The sequence below is a fragment of the Hirundo rustica genome, chromosome 2 (assembly GCF_015227805.2).
Source record: "Hirundo rustica isolate bHirRus1 chromosome 2, bHirRus1.pri.v3, whole genome shotgun sequence".
NCBI classification, from domain to species: domain Eukaryota; kingdom Metazoa; phylum Chordata; class Aves; order Passeriformes; family Hirundinidae; genus Hirundo; species Hirundo rustica.
In genome coordinates, this window is record NC_053451.1 from 54,621,925 (window position 1) to 54,645,701 (window position 23,777).

The following is a 23,777-nucleotide window of genomic DNA, read 5'->3' on the forward strand; positions in this document are numbered from 1 at the left end:
TACAGACTCTTTAATGGAGAACTGGTCATAGTTTTAAAACTTGGAGAAGACTTGGGTTCAGTTCTGCTGCCCTGAGATCTCTGAGCTAGCTATTGAATTCTGTTGAATTGATCTGGACTGGCTGGATTGATGGGCTGAGGACATTGCATGAGGCTCAGCAATACCAAGTGCTGGGTCTGCACTTTGGCCACAACCCCAGGCAGCGCTGCAGTCTTAGGGAAGAGCGCCTGCAAAGTGGCCCAGCAGCAAAGGACCTGGGGGTGCTGGTTGACAGTGGATGAACATGAGCCAGCTGTGCCCAGATGGCCAAGAAGGCCAATGGCATCCTGGTCTGTATCATGTACAGTGTGACCAGCAGGACCGGGGCAGGGATTGTCCCTATCAGCACTGGAGAAGCTGCACCTCAAATCCTGTGTCCTGTTCTGGGCCCGTCACTACAAGAACACTGAGGTGCTGGAGTGTGTCCAGAAAAGGGCAACGGAGCTGGGAAAGGGTCTGGAGCACAGTTCAGTAGTGGCTGAGGGAGATGGGGTGTTTAGCCTGGAGAAGAGGAGGCCCAGAGGGGACAGTATCCATCTCTACAACTGCCTGAAAGGAGAAGTTAACAGAGAACCATGGCAAGCATGGACATACCATCAGTGATGCCTCTGTAAGTGCAGTCCCACATCATTGATTTTGGTGCAGATTTATACCACTAGAGCCAATAAAGTAACAAGTAAAATGCACAGAGGCAGTGATCGTCCAGAGAAAACACTGCTGCAGCTTCTTCTAGCTTTTCCTCACAACAAGCCTCCTTCCTAAATTTACAGTTGAAGTTTCCAATTAAAATCTTTCGGAGTAGAATTAGTGAGTTGATTTTTGACTTGCAGTGCAGTGTTATGCAGCATGAAGTCCTGGGCATAGTCCAGCACATTCAGTGCATCTTGTTTGTGGCAAGGTGGGTTAACTTATGCCCTATTTGCACATAAATACACAATGTGACACAGTGGAGACGCTGCTACCATTTACCAAACACTGCTCATCTATCCTAAGGAAGTCATCTGGGATATCTCAAGTTGTAGAACACAGGACTGGTTGCTAACATATAAATAAAAGTCCTTATTTGATCCTATGGGTCAGGCAAAGAGGGCTAAGCCCAGAGACTGCTGTGTGCAACAGATGCTTTCCTAAGGGAAATTAGTGAAACTGCCCAGGAAAGTCCCCTTCATGATTGCAAGACCAGGTACTAAAAGCATACACCTCTTTTTCCAGGGCTCTTCAGGTTGGCAGGTCATTTCTTTTTGTGTCCATCTCCTTGCGAGACTGTGTTTTGTAAAATCTCATTTATAAGAAAACCGTTTTAAAATGGTGAAGGCTGTCTGGCAGTTTTACCCATTACAGCTCCCAGGCAGTGCTCCTTTGCGGACCTCGGTGCTGTGATTTTTAGAAAATACTAGAAATGGCACAGAACGCATGCAACGAACAACACGTAATAAAGTAAACCCGTGGTTTTACTGGCAAATTACTCCAGCTTTTCCCATTGGCTTTTCATCTTTCACGAGTTGCACATCATTCTCCCTACTTCAGTGGTGCCTGCTTGCTCTGTTATCCAAAATAGAGGTATCCCAAAATACAGACAGTTATGAAATACCACATGCCCTAACGAACGTCCATCCTTTTGCTCCCTCCCTTAGGCAAGAATGCCGGAAGAAGTGCGGGGTGCAGTCTCAGAAGCTGGTGGTGTACTCGTTCCTTGTGCTGGCGCTGGTCTCTGTGTAGCCCCCAGCGTCTTTTGTTACCTTGAAAGCCCTTTCTGCAGCTCGGCGCGGCAGCAGCAGCTTGCAGGCTGCTGCCCTGAACTTCTTCGAAACGAGGTTGTAGAGGACAGGGTTGATGGATGCGCTCAGGTAGAAAAGCTGCAGGGCGAATATATTAAAGTACTGGGAGAACAGCATCGTCCTCATGTCCCGGGTGTTTATAAATATAATCCTGCCAATGTGGAAAGGCAACCAGCAAATTACAAAGGCCAGAACCACCACAGCTATAAGACAAAACAACACATGCGGCAGTTAAGGAGTGAGTTAACTTTTCAACCATCCAGTAAACTAAATTTTATGTGGCTGATTTTGCAGGTTCTTCTAACTGATACAAATGATATATAGAAATAATGGCATTAAATTGTTGGAAAACCATGAACATGGGCATAGCATCAAGTCTGACTGTTATTTTTTGAAGTAAAAGGTAACTGGTAAAATTTTAAGCTGAACTATGAAATGACATTTGCTGAGAAAAATGTGAAGACAACAGACAAGGCAACATCTGTATAATAACATCAGGCACTACAGAAATTCTCCCAGCTATGTCTGTAACACCACATATGAGAGAGGAAAACAAAAGCGAGAATGAGGAGTTTTTGTGGAAGCTCCACAGCAGCTCCATTTGATGCAGAGTTGTTGTTTAACTCACCTGCATCACTGAATAAGACCGGGGCTGCACCTCAGTCACCCAAGCTCCCACGGAATTTGCTCTATTCTGATGGGATGGTATCTAACATACTTTGCAGTGTAGTTGGGCTATTGACTTTTTTCCACTAAAGCTTTTTCATGCATTCCCAGACCATTACTGCTGGAGACAACTATTTGCCTCTAGATGGATCTCTAGCTCGAGTCACTTCAGCTGTTCGCCTGGTCCTGTGTTGCATTTTAGCACAATGTGAACAAATACAGACCCTCTTGCAACGGCAACACAGCAGGAGCAGATGAGGAACAATTACATAAGTGTATTACTGTATCCATACTTTTAATTATTCTTGTTTATAAATGCACATAAGTAAAACAAACAATCATTTGTAGGGCATCCCCCGTGCTTTTCAGAGCTTAAATAAAAGGGATGCAGCCAAAGAAAGTTTACACCTGAAAAACACCACGCATCTAGTGCTGCTGGATCTTTGAGATAAGGGGGCACTGGTCCCATCCAGTGGGTTCTGAGATCGTGGATATGGATGTTTCTGTGGGAAAGCCTCGTGCTTACTTCAGTGTAAGTACCTTCCTCAAATAAGTCGGCAAAATTCTCTCAAGCTTATTAGTTTCTTTCCTTTGTGCTATGCTATTTCCATCCAGCTGATTACACTCTCAGTAAAAGAAGTCTCCCATGTGACATGTAAAAACTACACGAAAGGTAGGCAAAGATAATAATTGGGGCATTTTGTTTTATGTTCATTAGTCAGTAGTTGTATTTCTTTTTTCCGTCCCTTCAGATTGGTCGCTGCTTACAAACATTAAAGCCCCAGAGCAGACTAAGATCTCTAACTTTCCAGAATTTGATGCTGGGTCACTGAATGTATGACTAAGAAAATGGACTAAAAATTATCATCATCCTACATCTATAGGAATTGCTTTGAATGTATTATGGGATTTGTCTCCAAACAGCTCGTAGGGGCTAAGTTGCTGGTTTTCAGCCTCCTTGGGCACCCAGTGGATCTACTCTTTGGAGAGCTACAAGTGACCACTAAGAACTTACTTTTCAGAAGCAGAAATTTTCTATGCAGAGGTGTTGCTGCCCACTGGAAGAGACTGCTGATGTTCCCACAGTTTTTCTGAAGTTGCAGGCTACCTCGTACTTGGTTCTGCCCGGTAAAATTCAGACAACGCGTATTTCTACGGAAGGCAGTCGTGCTGCTGGACGGGCAACGCCACGCGGGTGAAGCCTCAGCTGGGAGGGAGTGAAATCCCTGCCGTGGCAGTTCCCGGGAGCACCGGTGGGCTCGGCAGCGTGGCCGGGATGTACCCCTGCGCTATTCCCTATCCTGTACGGGAGCTGCGGGTGCTTCAGCCCTGCCGCGGCCCCCCAGCCTGCCCGGTCCTTGCCCCAGCCATAGCCCGAGGGGACGGTAGCGGGACTCACCCAAGATCCTGACTGTCTGGCGGTGCCCCTTCTCCCGGAGGAGCGAGCTGGGGCCCCGCAGGCGGGAGTTGCTCCGCCACAGCTCGCGGCCAATGAAGCCGTAGAGGACGCTGAGGCAGGTGACGGGCAGCACGAAGTAGCAGGTGGTGACCCAGAACATGGTGGCCAGCAGGCCGGACTGCAGCGCCTGCGGGGTGGGCTTGCACTCGCGGCTGAAGTCAGTGCGGTTGTCGGGCTGCTCCACGCCGACCAGGAAGAAGAAGGGGCTGGCGGAGAGCAGGGCAAAGGCCCAAAGGACGCCGATGGTGGCTTTCACCCGGCGCTTGGTGACGACCACCTTGGCCTTGAGGGGGAAGCAGATGGCGAGGTAGCGCTCCACGGTGAGGGCGGTGATGTGCAGGATGGTGCAGTAGGTGCAGCCCTCGCTGAGGTAGTGCGAGAGGCGGCACAGCAGCTGCCCGAAGATCCAGGGCCGGGAGCGCCAGAGGCGGTAGAGGTCGAAGGGCAGCCCCATGAGGATGAGCAGGTCCGAGACGGCCATGCTGCCCAGGTAGAGGTTAGTGGTGGTCTTCATGTCGCGGTAGCTGCGGATGACCAGCACCGTGAGGACGTTGCCCGCCACGCCGACCACGAAGAGCCCCAGGCAGACGGCCGTGATGGGAACGAGCACCCACATGGGCAGCGCCAGGCACAGCCGCTCGTCGCAGGGCGGCCACGGCCACGGCCACTCGGGCTCGCCCTCGCTGCCGTTCCCGCCGCCGCCGCCGCGCCGCATCCCGCCGGGGGACGCGCCGTGCCCGGGCAGCGCCGCTCCTTCCCCCGGCGCGGCCCCGCCCCGCCCCGCCCCGCCCGCGGCCCCACGGCCCGCGCAGGTACCGCGGCCCCGCCCCGCCCCGCCCGGCCCGCACGCAGGGAGGCAGGCAGGGATGGAGGGAGGGGAGAGGGGGGACGGCGGTGCGCGCACAGGACTGACCACCAGCAGCGAAAAAGAAGGTACTTTTATTGTCCACAGACTCTTAAAGGTACTCTGCTACATCGTTTTATGTATTTTCTATCAGACTATACAGGTTCGTCTTCATGGAGCCCGACGTTGTACAACCGTAAAGTGATATGTTTGGTAGTGTATCTATAGCGTTTTAAAAACTTTAGAGTTTCTCTTTTCCTTTTATTTATTTTTGGAATGTACAGTATATGAGGTAAAATTAAGATTACATTAAAAACCGTCTTCAATGCAGTAATATGCACTGAGGCTCAAATGGCAAATACACTATTAAATGACTATCAAAAATAGGAGCTCATTTGAATTTTACTATGAAAAACTTAAGTCACTGCAGGTTACCCGCAGTAACAAATCTTACCGTTTTAGACATTCAACCGTAAGAAATCTCTGGGCTGTGACACGCAACCTCATTTGCACTGCCAAACATGGCACTTTTAAGAAGGTTCTAGAAAACATCAGTTATCGCGGTATCCTGCGGGAAGGTATCAGCCTATACGTACAAATGACAAACTGGAAATAAAATGTAAACATACAGTACATTTTAAAGACAGATCGTTCTCGCCACGTGGAGGCCAAGTTCTTCGCCATTTCTTTTTTTTTTTTCTTAAAAAAAAAAAAACGAAACTCAGCGACATTATTCTACAGCACAGATCATTGGACGTATAAACAATTACAATACATGCCCGTTCTAATATAAGAGAAATTCTTCAGAGATCTTCAAAGCACAAGACAGAGGTTCCTTTTTTTATTATTATTAAGACTGACAGAAGTGTTTAATACTATTAAAAATGCTAAACTGAACACAACTAGAAGTCATTAATGATCCACTATCTTGTAACTCAAATAAATTAAAAGTAGCTAATTACAAAGTGTATAACAAATAACATAAGTGTGATGAGACAAGGATTTGTTTTTTAAAGATAGTTTCACTACAAGCTTTGTGTCACTGGCGATCATTGACATCTAGCAAGATGTTCAATGGGATACTTGTTAAAATTCAATCTGGTCATTCAAGAACTCACAAATGCAAGCTCACAAAACATTGATGAGTTATGCAATTGCAAAGTGCTCTAATGCAACATTAACTACATGCAATCAACGTACAGTATCCAAAGAGACATTACATTAAACATTAGGATCTCAAGAAAAAAGCAGCTTTAAGTTTTCTGGTGCAAATTACTACACTTCGTCTTCTGATTTGGTGCCCCAAAGAAAGAAGGAGAGGAAAAAAAGGAAGGAAAAAAAAGAGAAAGAAAGATAGAAACGAAACAAACAACAACAAAAAGGCAGTGCTTAATTCTGGTGGATATGGCAAGTGAATGCTGGGGAAACAGCAAAAATTCAATAATGAATTTTATCTCAAAATTCTATTGACTAGCCAAAATCAGAGGGCACAGACATCTTTATAAACTGTATCCAATCAAAGGTCAACTTTGGAAATGTGTTTTTCAATTTAAATAACAAATCTAAGAAGGACTCTCACACTCCCCTTCTATATTCAGAAGAAGTAAAAGAGGCATTTTTGTACGTAAACATCAAATCCTGGGGGTAAGATAAACCACTTGTGCCATCTCCTTGTAATCTTTCGAAAACATCTACTTGCAGTGAAGAACTCCACATTTATCACATAAGAAGCTTCCTTCATGCATACTCTTCCATCCAGTTTATTATTTGCTGCCTGAGAAAAGCCCCTTCTGTTTTTCAGCATAAATCCTGCTTCCCAAATAATTAAGACAAATGAGGAGGTAGAAATACAGCGCTAAATTGCTTTCACAGCATCAGATTAATATTGTGTACAGCACAAGTTTGTTAGTGTAAGTTTTAAATGCGATCTACACATTCTTCCCTGTTACGTTAGCAACCCTTAGAAGTGTGGGTCAGGAAATCATCTTTACACTTGCATTTACTGGTCAAAGCCTTTTCGTTAAACACTGCGTGCCTGCCCCATATCGAGTTTGTACTGCATGAAGGCATATAAAGAAAACATTATATTTCTGTGGCTTGCATTTTTATAACATGTGTCAGCCTATACCTACGAGTAAGCATTTTAAAGTGGCTGAAAAGGTTTGCATCAGTCCCAATGCCGGTGCTAAATGCCTGGTTTTGTAAAAGCAAGAGAACAGAATTACTTTTAGATAATGAGAAAGTAAAATGTAATGGGCAGCATTATAAAATAGATCTCTTTTCTTCACTTTATGACGAAGTACTGAATGATAACAGCAATCAGAATGGAAAAGATAGCAAAAAGTGCAAGGATGACAGCAGCACACACTTGGTCGCTCTGCGACCATTGTGTCCTTGTGGTTTGCACAGTGTCCTTGTTGGTGCTAGCCGGTGGTTCAGTCCTCTGAGAGATGAATAGCACTGGGGCGCTGTAGGGGCCCACCAGGTCCTGGTGACCCGTGGCCTCTTGGCACTGGCGAATGGCACATGCGCGGAATCGGTATTCACAGTTCAGCTGGAGGCCTGTGTATCGGAACGACCAGTCTGGGCCCTTGTAAATCTGGAAACGAGGGGGGAAAAAAGGGATACATCAAGTAAAAAAGTATTATATACACACATGTATCTTAGTGTGGTTTGGTTTATGGGGAAGGAAACGAAAAAGGATGACAACTCACCTGCGTTTTCACCCACATAAAGAAAAATGGAGAAAAAGCTCAAACACACAATTTAAATACCAAAAAAAGTCTCCAGTTCTTTTGGTGAAACACAAGAATTACGCTTGCTCATGTGGAATAATGGGTACACACCAAATAGACTCTTATCACAAGCCTCAGCATTCAGGTGTTTTAGTGACCACTCACAATGGGATGCAATATACAGTATTGTATCATGGGATTTTGGGCAGTTAACTCTGTATCAAGCCAATTCATTAAGTCTAATTCAATCCAATGTACTTTGTTGTGGTTATCTGTATTTAAAATATTATGATTTATCCCAATAAACACTGTATCAGGAAAGCCACAGAGTCCTCTTTGAGATTCTTAATTTCATCATATTCCCAAGACAGAGATGACTTATGAGGGTGCTCTCCAGAGGTCTCTCAGTTGGCAGGTTAACATGAGTTCAGAATGCTTCAGCATGGAGTACATAATTCAGTGAAATCTAAATTTCGGTTTCTCAAATTAATTAAGCTTGTAACAATCTAAAGGTTCCGTGAAAGCCAACAAAACCTCACAAGGATGCAGTTATAGGTACTTCAATAAGTACAGAGGTATTAGGTGGGTAGCACAGTGCAATTTGATTTCTCTCTTTAAACCCTTCACTCTTCCCCCTCCAAATATCTGGATTTGCTTTATTTAACTGGTAGCACAATACAGAAATATCTCATCATCAGGAGCTTTCCCTACAGTTATCATGCTGTTGGACAGTGTCCTGAAAATGCAAACTAGAAGTGTAAAGAAACAGGAAATCCCTTCTGATTCTGCTGTTCTTGCTGTGCCTAAGGCTACTCTTAGTTCTCTGACAAGCTGAGCTTTACTGGAATCTACAACCTAGAGACTCTCCTCTCGGAGGCAGGGCAGGCCACCAGAAGTGCCTAACTTGGATCATGGATTTGGGAGTGAGCAAACAGGCCACTGACACACATCCTACTCCAGCTCCAGCTATGCCCGCTGTGGCAGGGGTTACCATCCTCAGTTGCTTGTCCCCAGTGCCTTGCCAGGAGTTGCCCTCCCCTCCAGTGTGTTTCCTGGGGTATTTATATCATTGCTTCCTAACCCCTTTAAGATCTTTGACTGATGTGTACAGCTCAAACAGCACAAATTAACTTATTTTGTCTGCAGCATGGAGGGAGCAATGACATGAGCAATTTGGATGACAGATCAGGAAGGAGGAGAGGAGAGTGAAGTTTTGGCCGCAAAATAGCAGGAAACAGCTTAGAGCAGACTTTCAGGCAGTTTATTTTTTTGTACATGTCAAATAAAATTTCCACCATCATGTCTAAGTATCTTAAAGGCTGTTTTCATACTGTTTACTTCTTGATTGTTCCAATTTTAATTTTTGTAAATTAGTATTTTCATTTTATTCTAATTGACTATGCTAGACTGCTCTGCAGAGGCAAAAGCAATCACGCACCTCAGTCTACTTTGTTATTATCATACTCAAAGAGCAAACTTTATTTTCTTGCCCAGGTAATTTGGCAGTAGATACTGATAATCAAAGAGTGATTTGACTGTGTGTCTAAAAGTAACACAGACCACACTTTATGTATCTAATGTTGCATCTACAATGTTGAAGTTACGAAAAAGAATATTCACATGGCAAGGTGTCTCAGTTTATGGTTCATATTTTACTCAAAAAGTAAACAAGTGGCCATAACAAACAGCGCTACACTAAAAGTTATGAAAATATTAAGACCTATCATCTACCAAAGCACAGGTGAAACTTATTTAATGCTGAACTATAATAAAATCATAATATACTAGAATTAACTCTTTCTGTCCTGGAAGGAAAGTTCCTTGGCTTAATAGTATGAAACAGTTTTCAAGCCTAATTTCATGGCAAAATCAGGCAGTTTATAAACTGTGAAGCAAAAAAAACCAAACTGGGAAGCAAAATTAGCACTGAATGCAGGATAATTTGTACCTTGGCATTTCAAATGGCTTCTCTGCTCTTAGTGTAAAGAGAACCCTTTGCCCCTTTTCTCCCCAGTCTCAATTCTGTACCATTAGGTCAAAGGTTTCTTTTTGTCAGTTGTTCCATTAATGGATGACTTCCTCACTACTTGATGTGTCAAGCTGTACTTAGTGAACATCATTGTAACCCAGAGGCTGTAATTTAGTACAGAATCTCCTTATGAGATAAAGGAGATGGGTTTAGGAGATAGTGCTTTATGTTATTTAGCAACAAAAAGTTAACATGGTGACTAAAACGATACTGGAACACAATAAGTTTCACTAAATCTAATCTCAACTAATTTTACTAAACTAGTTATCACAAACAACAATCAAAGAAAACTACAATAACTTAAACACATCATACCTGTTTGAATTCTGAGTCTTTTCCCACCATGACCTGAAGACAGTAGATAACTGGATCACCCTTCATGGGCTGCAGGACCTCCCATGTGATTTCACAAGTGTGATCGTTTATTCTCTCTATCCTTGGTGCTGAAGGAAGAAAGCGTAAAAGTTAACAGCTAGCTCTGCTTTCCCCATCACATACTGTCACATTGTAATGACCTTTAAGATTCTATATGCTACCTCCTATTTTGTCTCAGAGAAACAAAAGATTCAGATTCAAATTTATTCTTCCTCCAGTGTTTCCTGAAGCAACAGCTAACAGTTCATATAGGCCTCTCCTCCTAGTTTAGGTATCATCCAAGAGAAAGCAAATAAAATTTAGTAACTGCAAATGTGCATCATATACCAAAAAAACCCCAAACAATGCTTAATATTATTCTAAACATGCTAGAAAGCACTTCCACCTTAACTTGCCACTCTCCTGGTAAGCAGGGTATTCTAGGTAGAAACTTTTTATGTCAAAGAATGTATAAACCCCAAGTATTTAATTTTTGGAGAGAATATTTTAGGCAATTACATAAAAGGAGCATTCTCCAACTATCCCTACCTGCACTTGAAAAGGGCTTAGTATTCTCAATATCCCAAATACAACATAATACCAAAACCAACCTGCTCTTCTCCCACCCCCCAAATGACAAAAGAAGCACCTTTACCTTTCAAGGCAGCTGGAACAGATTTGGGAGTAGTGAAAATATATTCTTGAGAAAGGGGACCTTCACCAGCTTCATTACATGCCTGAATACAAAATTTGTATGATGTGGACTCACTGAGTCTTTGAACTTTGTATGTATGACATGGTCCTCTGTATAAGGATACAAACCTGAAAATGGAACGAGTAGCTGATTTTGAACACAGAAAAGGACTTCTGAAGCAGATAAAGTATTGTCTTGAAATTTGTTCCCATAATTTCCCACAATCTAATGAAAAGCCCAGAAACACTTATTTCAGAGTTAAACAGTGTTCTGGCTGCTATAAAACAATAAGCTCATTTTCCAGGGACAAGTTTTTATTTCTCATGTCTTTGAAATAAAGATCTCTTACACAAAGAACACTACAGATTCTCTTGTACCAAAAATGTTCCTAAGCATTTTAAGAAACTATTTTGCGTTTGAGACAATGGGAAAAGACAGCAGTTCTGTCTCTCAGTGAGCTGCATTTTTTTCCCCTTGGCCATCTACTACTCCTCCAACATATTTAGCTTTTCAAAATTAGGTAACTAGATTTTAGCTTTCTGCCCCTTTTTAACTCTCCCTTACCACACCTAAAAAAAGTGCCATGGTTCCAGTTGCTCTTGGACATTATTGCTGGAGATAGGCTCATGCAGACCTGCACAGGTGGGCATAGTCACACTTCTAGTGCACACCTTATGTATCTCTGCGAGTTTTGTACACTGGCCACTCTCCTTCATTCTTGCACAAACTGATCATGGCAACTCTTGTTTGATTTTCAGTTTTGGTGTCCCCAGGAGACAGCACAAATTTCTCTCCTCCTGCAGGGGTTGTCATCTACTTTGGCTTTTTCTTATCTTTTGAAATTTAAACAGATGGTAGATGCAAATGACCTAATCTTTGGTAATGAATTTCTTTCCAGTTAAAGGGTCTAATTTATTTTCCTCCTTACAGCACAGCAATTTCTCATAGCAGATCTCTTCTTTTTGTCAAGCTAAAGCTGCTTATCAGACATGGAACACTCTGTAGCAGTACTGCTCATCTTACCATTTAGCCAAGGGTTCTTGCTGGACCACCTCAGCTGACATTCTATTTAACATGAGACAAGGGATCCCTCAAAATAATAATCTGTATTCATTTCAACTAAAAAAATTGCATAAAAGGCAACAGAGAGTAAAAGCATTTGTCCCTTCTGATATTAGGTATATAAAATTCACAACACCGACTGGGCTTGCTACTTTGACAAAATATTTAACCAGAAGTGAGAGAGAAAAGTGTGCTAGTACAAACACTGAATTAAACTCTTCATGTTGAACTGCAAGCAAAAAAAAATGAAGTTTTTCATCTTGTACTTCTCAGCACAGGACACTAGAGCCCTTCTTGCCTTGCCAGATGAGATGACCTCCTACATCTGCTGTAAATTCACCAAAGCATATGGAATTTTGCCCTTTGCTGCCATCTCCCAAGCATCAGACCACGGTGACACTAGGCAGATTAAAGCAATGCCCAAACCAACCTTCCGTTCTTATCCTCCATTTGAAGGTGGTACTGGATGGAGTCAGTCAATGCTTTCGCAGTTCCCTCTCCCCACTTCAGCTTGAGAGTCTGAGAACTGTATGCAGCACATTCCAGGCGAGGTGGATCCGGGGGGAGAGGCTTTGTTTTCAGTTTTATGGTGTGGCTGAAAGGACCCGCTCCAAGACTATTTAGGGCTTGAATTCGTACCCTAGCATTTGGAAAAAGAGAGAAGAAATTAACCTGAAATTAGATTCTAAAAATAACTGGTTACAGCCATCATTCTCATTTAATAGAGAATAATGGTACTATCTACAATGAAGACTTTAATCAATACTATGCTTTGATAGACTGTCAAGAATATGTAGGTGCATCACTTTCCTTACATTTTAAGGAGCTGACTTGATTAGAAATAAAAAATTCAAAATAAATTCACATTAGTGAAAAGAAAAAACTCTGTGAGTTCCTTCCACAGTGGTCCATCTTTCTGACTGTGCAGGCCTTGAACCAAAAGTTTTGACAGCCACATTGGAAAGACGAGGGAAGGTAAAAAAACCCACCCCAAAGAGGGGAAACCATATCTGTGACTGTTTTATCAGGTGAGTTCAAGGATAACTAACAGACATTTTTATGGACTTTTTTGAACAGAACGTATTCATGTGAAAATAAAGTGCCCAGCCACCTCTCTTGCTGTTTCCAGCAGTAACACATCTCTGGGCACTTGCAAACACAAGGCCTCTTGAGTCTGCCTGCAAAGTGAGAGGGGAAACCAGAAATCACCAAAGGACACCAAGCTGAGGAAGCTGAAGAACTTGATACTCAGGGATAAGGTAGGGTTGGAGAACTTGATACTCAGGGATAAGGTAGGGTTTTGTTTTTTTTTCTTTTTTGAAACTTCAAGGAAGACAATGCTGGCATTAGATTCATAGAGTAAGAATTAAAAGACTTAGCCAAGAAATTTGTTTCTGAAAAGGAAAAAGCAGGAAACAGAGGCTCTCTATGTATTTCACAGGTAGCCACAGGGAGCAAAGTGTGCCTAATTTCATTTTGCAGATTTAACATTTGCTTGTCCAAAACAGTATCTAGGTAACTGGAAAAAAGTAATCACAGTAATTAAATTCTGAAACAGTCAACCACACAACTGCAAAATGTGGAGGCACAAATGTGTATGCAGGCTAAAGAATAAATATTTCTCCTTCACTACAGTAATATTTATGCTAATTTATTACAGCCCAGCACTAAGGTTAATACATAAAATTTTTTATTTGCACAAGGAGTTGACAGAGTATTCTATTAAAAAACTTATGTGGGTAGAAGTACAGACCTATCTCTAAAATGGAAGCGACTCTTCAGTCTACTGACACAGAGAGCAACAGCTCTTCAGATTGCCAGCATTATTGTTAAATAATTACAAGGCACACAGAAACACTGTATTCTGACAAAGCCATAGAACAGTAATTAAGGATTCTGAAAACTGTGTAGCCAGATGATATCCTAATTTTACTGAAATCAGAGCGGGCTAGAAGTCTGATTTCAGTGGGACTGACATTCTTTAACACTGAGGACATGTTGTTGTTAACAGGAATGTAGGGCCTTCAGGCAAAACTACTGATTTTTGCATTTATATTTTTCAGTAACCCTTGGACCGAACATAAGAGATGATTTCAGCAACTATTCTTCAAAGGAGATGCATAGCTGGCTGATTTTTCAAACTGATATTGTTCATGCTGACTTCCACTTTTTCTGCAGATAAGGCATTGCAAGTTGCAATGAGCTGTCATTACATCAGACTGGACATAGTCCCTCCTTGGATGGATTTACCTTTTCAAACAGAGAAGCCACCAGTCCAAACGCAGTTATGAATCTGAATATGTTATGTGAATGCAGTTAAGTTGACACATTAACCAGGCAGATACAACAATACTGCAATAAACGAACATAAATTTTTGACAGAAAATAAAAATAGCACCTCTATTTATGATGATCATCATTACAAAACAACTTTTTGCTCCATGGCTGTGCACTAATGTGTGTCTGAGAGTAATAATGAAGACAATAAAAAAATACAAGGAAACAAAGCACCTGCTCTTGTGGAGGAAATGGTAGGCTGTCAGGTAGCTGTGCATCACATACCTGTAGGTAGTATCTGGCTGTAAGCCATCTATAAAATAGGTCAGATCCTTCCCAACAGTTATTGGCTGCTTATCTCCAAAGTCTATGCTGTAGCCAAGGATTTCAGATCCATGGTCACAAGGTTCTTCCCAGCTTATAGCAAGGCATGTGGAAGGAGAATAGTGTGGACTTTCAACTTCATCTTCACTTAGTCCACGAAGACTGGTCACAACGGCAGGTACAGAGGCTGGAGTCATACATGCCACGACTTCACTGAAAGGGCCTGCACCTGCAACATTCACTGCCTGCAAATCCAAAGCAGACCATGTTTTTATGGCAGAGTCAATTCCTGTTTCCAGATTTCACTAACAATAGTTTTACATTTTTACCTGAACCCTGCAATAGTATATAGTGGCAGGCAAAAGCCCTTTCACTTCACAGCTGAGCCCAGGCCCACAATAGGAGATCTGCATGCATCCTTCCACACCGCCCCACTCCAGTCGGTACTCTGTGACATCAGCTCCATTACTTACTGGTACCTTTAAAATGGATATCAATAAATAAAAGTTAAATATACTGACATAAGAGGAAAAAAAAAAAATCAACCAAGCTCACCACATCTATATTTTGGTTTTGTTCCAGAGGAGTCTTTCCCTCCCATTTCTTTGCTGATTTTCAATAAGGTACAATAAAAATAACAGAAAGAATCTGATACAAACTTCAGGAAGTTCAAGTAAGACAATTGCAAACACAAAGTCCTGGACTGATACAAAAATGTACAGGCTGAGGAGCAACCTTTACCAAAAAAACCCCTGCGTGTCCTGGTGAGAAAGCTGAATAAGAATCAGCAGTGTGTGTCTGATGAAGGTGAACAACATATAGGTTCTATCAGTAAATGAACAGCAAGAAGGGTAAAAGAATAATGATTCCCCCCTACTCAACAATTATGAGGCTGCATCTCCAGTACCATGTCCTATCTTGGGATCCCCAAAAGGAGATATTGACGTAATTAATGGAGTAGGTCCAGCCAAGGGTCACGAAGCAGGAATGCAACACACAACAAAAAAGTAAAGTTTACTTGATAGCAAGGTGATCCAGCTAAGGGAAGATCTTACTGCTGCCTTAAATTACTTACTGTGAAGGTACAAACATTATGACAAAAATTTTTCTTGAAGATGGCACAGTGCCAAGACAAGGGTCATGACTTGCATTAAAGGGTATTTTGACTAGGCATAAGCAATAACAAAAAAATCCTACAGAATGAGAGTTTACCTAAACAATTTTACTAGGCTGAAACATCTTCATTCTAGGAGATAAATAAAATTTCACTGGGAAAGGCCCTGAGAAACTTAAACTATTTGAATAGAAGGTTGAACTAAATGACATCTAGAGGTCTACTTGTGCCTTAATTACTGTGAGACTCTAAAACAGACATCTAACACCACTCAAATTAACTCTACCTGAATGTTGTATGGTATTTTTTTAAAAAGGCTTTGCTTTGTAGATGTTTAAGGAGTGCTCCTCTGACATTCCTCCAGTAGGAAGCATGAACACTACTTTCCAGGTAAAACAGTTTAATTTTTTTTTCTGTATAGTTCTGTAACTCAGATACTTCACCCCATCTCTAAGCCACTAAAAAGCTGTGTTTAAAGAGTATTCCCAGATAGAATCTTTCTTTTTACAAGCTTCATTTTTATCTATTGCTTTTTTAAAATCAGGTATCTAAATACTATGGGTTTATAGGAAGTCTGTGAGGCTTTTGCTACATTATTACTGATGTAATTATATAAAATTAAATCATATTATAAAACCAAGAAACACAACAATCTATTGTATTATGTGGGTACATTGTCTCAGAGGAACTATAACTATGTTAAAGAAAAATTTTAAGATGAGACTGCATCACTCAGAAATGCAGAGCAGCAGCTGTGGCAAAACTTTTAAACAGAAGAACACAGTAAGATCCAGTACCTGCATCCTGCCGGCTTACTGCTGCCTTCTAAGGCATGATGAATGACTAAGCTTTCACCTGTTGGATAATCAGGTAAGTTTGCTTACAAATAAAGTGATTAAAATACAGTACTAGACTTTTCAAGCTGAAATCAAAAATGCAGAAGACCATCATGTTAAGACAGGTGTAACCATGGCATTCTTACCTCCCACGACACCTGAGCACAGGCAGCAGATCTGCATGTCACTTGAGGGGGCTTGCACTGATCTGGGGGTCCAGGTGCTGTAGTTATTTCACATTTTTCTGAGTATGGGCCAAACTATTAAAAAGGGAGTTGATACAACTATATTGTAAAAATGAAATTACTACTTTTTAAAGAACAGTTTAGCATAGTAGAGACATGTAACAGCAACCTGAAACTTTGTATTACTTCTTTATAAAATAAGTTTCTGTGAACTGTGGATTCAGGATTTATTTTAGTATCTGACTATTCTCCAGAACAGCTATAAGTTTTTCTTCACTCCAGCAAATGCAATGTGAATAAATTTGACACTTCAAACTCTTGGGAAAACCAGGGAAGTACTATCCAAAGCCTTATTTTGAAGTTACATGATGGCTACACTGGAACCTAAACCAATTGGTACTGTGTATTTATACCTATGTAAAAGAAATAAAGGATTCAAAAACTGCTGAGCTATGAACCATTCTTTGCAGGGTGGAGAGGAGATAAAAGTTAGGATAGTGCTTTAAGGCCTTAAGCTGCAGACCTCTCCACAAACAGTGTCAACTCACCCTGACAGTTTTTAATGAAGTGTACATTATTGAACAAATCAGGACTTTGGGTACATTAACTAAATAAAGCTTGTTCTACAGCAACAATTGATTCAAACACATTTAGTGTTCCAAGGAGGGAAAATAGTCTGATAGAATATGTACTCAGAAGTTAAACTAAATATAAAAATGGAGAGTCAGGAAACACTAATTATTATGTTCTGAACATCAACAGCTGTAAAAATAAAGGTCAATTTACAAAGCTGTATACAGAAAATAATTTGCTACCTTACTTCACATGAGAATAGTGAAGTTGTAACAGTGCTTTAATAAAGTCCTTAGCATTTCCTAATGATTTCCTAATGCTGCTGTTCAGATAGAAGACATAATTAGCTATTTTCTTTTCTCTTCATCTAAAAATCCCCTTCATTATAAACTGATGTTCATCTGTCTGTTCCCACACAACGGTAAGCTGTGTGACTGAAATGACTCTACATTAGGAAAATCCTAATTTTAGAATTACTCTTAAATGCTTCTTTTGAAATAAAAAATCCTTAATTAGTAATTGCAGTCTCTCGAATGAATTTCATTTCAGACTGCCTCCTTACCCCAGCCTTGTTAGCTGCTCTCAGTCTGAAGCTGTACATCCTCCCTGGAAGAAGGCTGCCCACTGTGCATTCAACATCAGAACCCTGGTAAACCTCTCTGTGTTCATCGCTTTCTGCCTGAAACATCTCCAGACCATAACAGGTAATGGGTGAACCACCATCTACCTGAGGTGGTCCTAGAAATAAGAAAGAAAGAAAAGCTTATTTAGTTTTAACACATAACACATTTGGATCCCTTACAATTTCTAACACTTGCAACAAAATTACCCCAACGCAGCTGAATCTCTCTTGCTCTTGGTCTACCCTGTAGCCTTGGAGGCTGGCATGGACCAGGAACCACTGCTGGTGTCTGCACCAGTAAGGAATCAGATACCTAAAACAGAAAGATAGATTAATGAAGTTATCCAGGCCAAAACAGGAACTATCAGTTATGCCACAAGTCAAGGCAAATACCTGAGTCAGAAAGAAGATACTTCCTCTTTTTAATGACATCTTCAAATATGTGAAGATGCTGAAGTGATCTGGCATGTAATTCTCATAATATAAACCATGCCAAAATAATCACACAATATACAAAATTCGCTTTTGTATTTTGGTACACGTGCAAGGAGTAGAACTAAAAACAGTGGTTAATTAGCAGTACAAACCTAGTACAGATGCTTGGAATATGACTTATTCAACAGAAACTCATTCTCTTTTGCATCAGAATGCAGTTTAATGAGTTCTAAACCCTTACTCTCTGGGTTCTATACTTTCTGTGGTAGAACCTCCCAGAAAGCAGAAGTGGGCAGAAGTGTCAATCAGAAGAGATTAAAAAAGAGATTGCAACTTTTTCATTGCTTAGCAATACCTAATGTGCAACAAGTTTCCACCTCTGATTTGACATTTGGGCAAAAATTGCCTAAGAACATAACAATCCATGCAGCAGATGGCATTGACTGTTCACAATGCAGACAGAAGTGAGCAGAGACAATGAGGGGTTATTTGCTTCAGAGTGATACAAAACAAACAGGAAGCTGGAAAGCCTTTAGGTTTACAGATAAATTAATCTCAAGAGTCTCATTTCACAACTGATTTCTATGTATGTTCAAGAAAGAGTGGACTGCATGATCTGATTTCAGCTCCATTGAATATATTGATGCACTGAACAACTGCTGCTACTTAAAAGGCAGAATGTTTCACATATGTTCATGAGAAGCTGCAGAAGAGTTAACCACATCTCTCTTCACAGCTATGTTGATTTCTGACACCTTCAGGAAGTATCAAGACTTCAAACTATCAAGACTTTCTGGAAGTTATTTTCTCTTTGGTACTCAATGTTAATTCTAAAATCATGGGGTTGGGCTGTAGGGAAGCAGGTTGGCAGAGTAAAAGTCTCCAATGGCTTGTGGCCTGGTGACTGGAAAGCACTGCAGCCACGCCAGCATTGGAGTCCAGATTTATGCTTAAGGCAAGGTGGCTGTAGTCAAGGTTATCTTTGCGGGAGACTTCAGTGTGGAGGAAGAGCACATATATTTCACGTCGTAACGCAGGGCAGGGTAGAAATGGCAAACACCAAGAATCTAAGGCTTTAAGATTTATGTGACAGCAGCTTCACAGTAAAGCCCTGCTGGAAGTCTGCAGAGAGGCAGGGCTGGCTTTGTTACACTTGCTACTGAGAAGGGAGAGCAAGTACAGCAAGACATTATGGCACTGGCAGCTGAACTACAGCACAGAACTGACAGTGCACATGTGCCTGTATGTAGCTTGTGTGTAAAAAGGAGCATAATATGGCACAGCAAATTGTTTGGGAATACTCAAAAGTAGGGCAATGTAAACATTTTATTTGAGAGGGCACAGGAAGCACAACCCTGTAAAGCCAGAGTGAAGACTTCTTCCCCTGCCTGCTGGGGTGACTTGGCTACTCAGACAAGGTACTCCACTGACTACAGGAAATACATTAAGTTCATAGAATCACAGAAACTTCTGAGTTGGAAGGGATCTACAAGGATCATTGAAGTCCAGCTCCTGGCCTAAAGACAGCTCCTAGAATCACACTATGTGAGAAACCATTGTCCAAATGCTTTCTGAACTCTGTTATGCTTGGTCTTGTGACCAATTCCATGGCAGCCTGTTCAAGTACCCTTCTTAAACTGCTGTATTGGGTTAGGCCTTAATAAATGACACTGTATAAATGTATCACACAGGAAAAGTATCTGTAAATAAGACAATCATGTCAAACAAAATATAACATCAAAAAAGAATATTCAGATATATTTCTTTAGCAAATGAGCAGAAACTTGAAGCACTGTGCAGCAGTACTGGAACATCTCTGAGGTTCTAATTATGGCTATTTTGTTAGGCACTTCTGCACAATATTTGCTAAAATATCTACTGGACCAGATTTTCTTACAGAGAGAAATTCTATTTAATAAAAATATTAGCTGATATTACCGTGCTTTGTCCTCCTTCCCCAACGCAATATACACGTAACCGATAGGAAGAGCCCGGATTTAGTCGGTCACACACATGTTCCCTAGTGGCTCCGCTGTATATTGTATCCCATTTGTTTCCTGAAAGGTTAGGAGTAAGTGTGCAATGAACCAAAGTGTAATTTGCCACACTTCAGTATCAGCCACAGCAGGTATCCTAACTTCACTAAAGTAAGTGTATGCCTGATGTTTATTATAAAAAATAGAAACTGAGACTGCTTTGAATTTCCTGGAAGATCCTATAATTTCATAAAGATAGTTTCCTAGGTGTAGATCTGCTGAAGTGAAATAGCTTCCTAATTTGGTATTTACCTTAACTAGAAGAGAACTCACTGGGTCAGCAAGAACATTCAACATTATAACCAAATAAACAGAAAAGATACAAAAGTAAAATTTTTCACAGAAAACAAACTTCAAATTACATTACTATTTTGCAGGCTGCAACTACAGTTTACAATTGATGAAGTTTGTTCTTGTGTTCCTGAATGGCCCAGAAACATATGAAATTCTGATTCCATTATTTGCTACTCTTAAATCAGAAACTCTTTAGCATTCTCTGTCTCTTTTTAAGAGATTAAGCAGGGAACCTGGGGACTTTTAATTAAGTCGCCAACAACTCAACACACCACAGAATTTAGAGGGCTGGGAATGAAAGGCACAGCTCACTAAATTCGCATGAAAGGCTTGGGTGCATCATTCCAAAAGTGACAATGTGGACACATGGCAGAGAGAGGAAAGCAACAGACTGACAGCCTGAGAGGGCTCCCATCATATCTGGAGCCAGTGCCTCTGTTTTAATCTGACACAGCACTGGAGAAATTTAAACTTTTATTCCTGATGTGCTTCTGAACTCGATAAGGCTACTTAAGAGATCTAGATTTTTAAATGATTTAGCAAGATAGGTTTATGTCCAATTTAAAAATACAGTCAGTTTCCTTTCTGTATGAAAGAACAGAAAAGCAAATAGAAAGTTATCCCAGCAGCGTCATTTTTCTCTTTTAACAGTGATAAATGGAGTATGAACTTTTCTTTAATCTGCCATGCAGACAACAAAGCTACATGTTCCTGTCTTCTTGCCCTAAAACGTCTGAAATGTGTAATTTAATTTCCAAAACTGAAAAGACCTAATTAGCAAGTTAAACAAAAAGCATCTCTTGCGTCACAGAATTTTGTGGCATCTTTCTTTTCTAAATCAGAGAAAAAGAACTTCTTGAGTACTAGCATCAATGTACCTCTATTTTCGTTTTGATGTCAGTCCCTGGCAATAACTTTCCCTGCCATAATACACATTTTATTCTTCTGTTCATGCACACAGAGACAGGAAAAGAAACCCCACACAAGTGAATGCCAATGTAAGATCCTAATACTTACCACTTAAGCCTTCAGACATTTCCACAACATATGTATTTATTGCTGCTCCCCCATTGTCTTTTGGTGGATCTATAAAAAAACAGCAGTATTCCAACTAAGCAAGGTTAGTTAAATGGCTTTATAGCTTTTGGGGAGGATTTCCCAAGGGCAAAACCAACAGACAGATGGAGATGGGTGCTTCTTTAGGTGGAGAGTGTGCTAGTCCAGGGCAGCAGCAAATCACTACAAGTTCTGCTACGGGAAAGCCACAGCAGCCCTTCTGTACACCGCTACACAGGAAAAGGGACAAGGGAATCACCCCTGGGAAATGCCACGGCAAACATTTCAGTCTCAAGTGCTGTGGAAGGCTGCCTGAGTGTGGATTCAGGAATACAGACTCTAATGTTCCTGTAATTTGGACTGCAGACAGGAAAAATTATCATACAAATCTGTATATAGAAATATTTTGAAATTATTTTAGGACAATTTCAAAAACCTAAGTATTTTGGGACAGAATAGAAGTTGAGCTCTACACTGAAAACTTATCTCTTAATTTCTAATATATCACTAGAAATTGAGTGCACTATCCTTCCTGGTACAAGTACTCACGCACAAGATACAAATCTACAGACCTTTCTTTGACATACAATCCTAATACTGTTTCTCAAAGATGAGTTAGAAAACAGAAAAATTGAAATAATGTGAAACAACACTTTGAACAAATATAAAGACAGCATTATACTTCAACACAGAAGGGTACTCTTGCCTAAACATCACATTATGAGTGCGCTGGATGAAATTATGTTGGCTCTTAGGCAAGGGTTATGTATCATAAAATACCAGCTAAATAAAATGAGACTTAGATGGCAGATAGCACTTCTTTGGTTGGAAGGAAATTACTCCAAATGAAAAATAAAATTGTCACATGAATTACCACACAGAAAGAGTATCACTGTTCCAAATAAAGACTATTACAAATTTTATATATAAAATGATATTTTAGGTAGCTTTTGATATACAAATCAGGTATTTTTAATAACTTCATACATTATGCATCATACACAGAAGATCAAGTATTAGGTCCTGGGGAAAATGCAAGACTGGACCTGCTGAGTACTTATTATATTATTATTATACTTATTATACTATTTATACTCTGGAAATAAATTTCTTATTATTGATGCTAAAGAATTAAACATACTATTAAATGGAGATAGGTAACAATTGACAATAAATGTAATTTTTTACTGTCTGATTTTCTGCTGAAGTATTGCATTGCATAATACTGTTTAACCTTCTCCTATTTTACAGCATAAGGCTAAAAATTCCTGAGCTTAAGGAAAAGTTTCTCAATATCCTTAGTGAATAAAAATTTATCTATCAAAACCAAATAGTTTGAAGATACAAGCTGAACTTCAATCTTCTCTTTCAGTAAGAACCCAGAATGTCATGCACCTACTTTTTGTGCCACAGAAAGAGAATTTCTTAGTACATTAATTAACCACATTTTTTAAAGTGTTGTAGTGCTCTGCAATAACAGTCCCTATTACAATTAGCATATTACTCTTCCTATATAATTAGTTGTACTGCCACACTAAGTATTTTGAGTCAGTATTTTTCCATGTAAATTGATCATAATGGCTTGGTTGACTGAAATGTTATTAAAGTAAAACCTGACCTTCTGTATAAAAATATTATGCATATAATATATATTAAAAATACAAAAGAAATACTCTAAATAGAGCTGGAAAACATTCTTACCCCAGATTATTTTAAAACTCTGTGCATGAATTTTTCCTTTCACTGTGGGTTTTGAAGGTACCCCAGGTTTGTCTGGACAAGTAATGTATTCCACTGTCTCACTTGGACTGCTTTTCCCTTCTGAGTTATAAGCAATGACCTGCAAATACATGTAAAATGCTATAAATGCATTGGATAGTGGTATGCTATTCACTGTTTATGGTAAGGACAAATTCATTTATATTGTATATATAGACAGACACATAAATTAGCACAAGAACTGAAGTTATTATATACATCCATTTTGCATTTTCCTTAGTCCCACAGTTAGACAATCACTATACTAAAAATATAAATGCATGCAAATTGCGAGAAAAAACCAAATCCTTAAAAAAAATCCCTCCCATCCTAGTATACCACCTTCTTTTACAGAAATACATTCAGAGATAAAAAAAGTGTCTATATGGGTAAGTTGTATTAACAACAGCAAAGAGATTTTATAAACTCTTCAGTCCCAAAGATCATTATAGCAAAGGTTGTCATGAAAGTCATGTGAAGGACAAGGAATTATATTTGTCAAGGGTAAACTGTGTTTAACCAACCTGAGTGCTTCCATGATGAAACAACTTGCTCAACAAATGGGGGAGAGCTGGGGACATCATCTACCCTAATTTTAGTTTGATCT

General features: G+C 40.4%; 2 protein-coding genes across 6 annotated transcripts in view; both read right to left on the bottom strand.

The window, feature by feature from the left end:
• MLNR (motilin receptor) lies at positions 1-4,657 on the bottom strand. Its single transcript, XM_040055900.1, has 2 exons — positions 3,883-4,657; positions 1-1,895 (listed from the first exon to the last, which is right to left on the bottom strand). The coding sequence occupies exons 1-2, from the start codon at positions 4,655-4,657 to the stop codon at positions 1,639-1,641; spliced, it is 1,032 nt and encodes a 343-aa protein (XP_039911834.1). The 3' UTR covers positions 1-1,638.
• A 208-nt stretch (positions 4,658-4,865) lies between these two features.
• The window catches only part of FNDC3A (fibronectin type III domain containing 3A), a 113,167-nt gene continuing 94,255 nt past the window's right edge, over positions 4,866-23,777 (bottom strand). For all 5 annotated transcript variants that reach the window (XM_040054754.2, XM_040054752.2, XM_058419213.1 and 2 more), the window contains 12 exons: positions 23,114-23,252; positions 21,374-21,442; positions 19,965-20,083; positions 17,799-17,904; positions 17,532-17,707; positions 16,358-16,471; positions 14,591-14,740; positions 14,223-14,506; positions 12,091-12,300; positions 10,560-10,726; positions 9,866-9,993; positions 4,866-7,385 (listed from right to left, as the gene is read on the bottom strand). In XM_040054754.2, the coding sequence (XP_039910688.1) occupies positions 7,071-7,385; positions 9,866-9,993; positions 10,560-10,726; positions 12,091-12,300; positions 14,223-14,506; positions 14,591-14,740; positions 16,358-16,471; positions 17,532-17,707; positions 17,799-17,904; positions 19,965-20,083; positions 21,374-21,442; positions 23,114-23,252 (1,977 nt within the window). In that variant the 3' untranslated portion in view covers positions 4,866-7,070. The remainder of the gene's footprint in view (positions 7,386-9,865; positions 9,994-10,559; positions 10,727-12,090; positions 12,301-14,222; positions 14,507-14,590; positions 14,741-16,357; positions 16,472-17,531; positions 17,708-17,798; positions 17,905-19,964; positions 20,084-21,373; positions 21,443-23,113; positions 23,253-23,777) is intronic.

Coding starts and splice junctions, on each gene's coding strand:
- MLNR (XM_040055900.1), bottom strand. CDS start 4,657: ATGCGGCGCGGCGGCGGCGGCGGGAACGGCAGCGAGGGCGAGCCCGAG. Junction 1,896..3,882: donor CCAGACAGTCAGGATCTTGG/GTGAGTCCCGCT, acceptor TTCGCCCTGCAG/CTTTTCTACCTGAGCGCATC.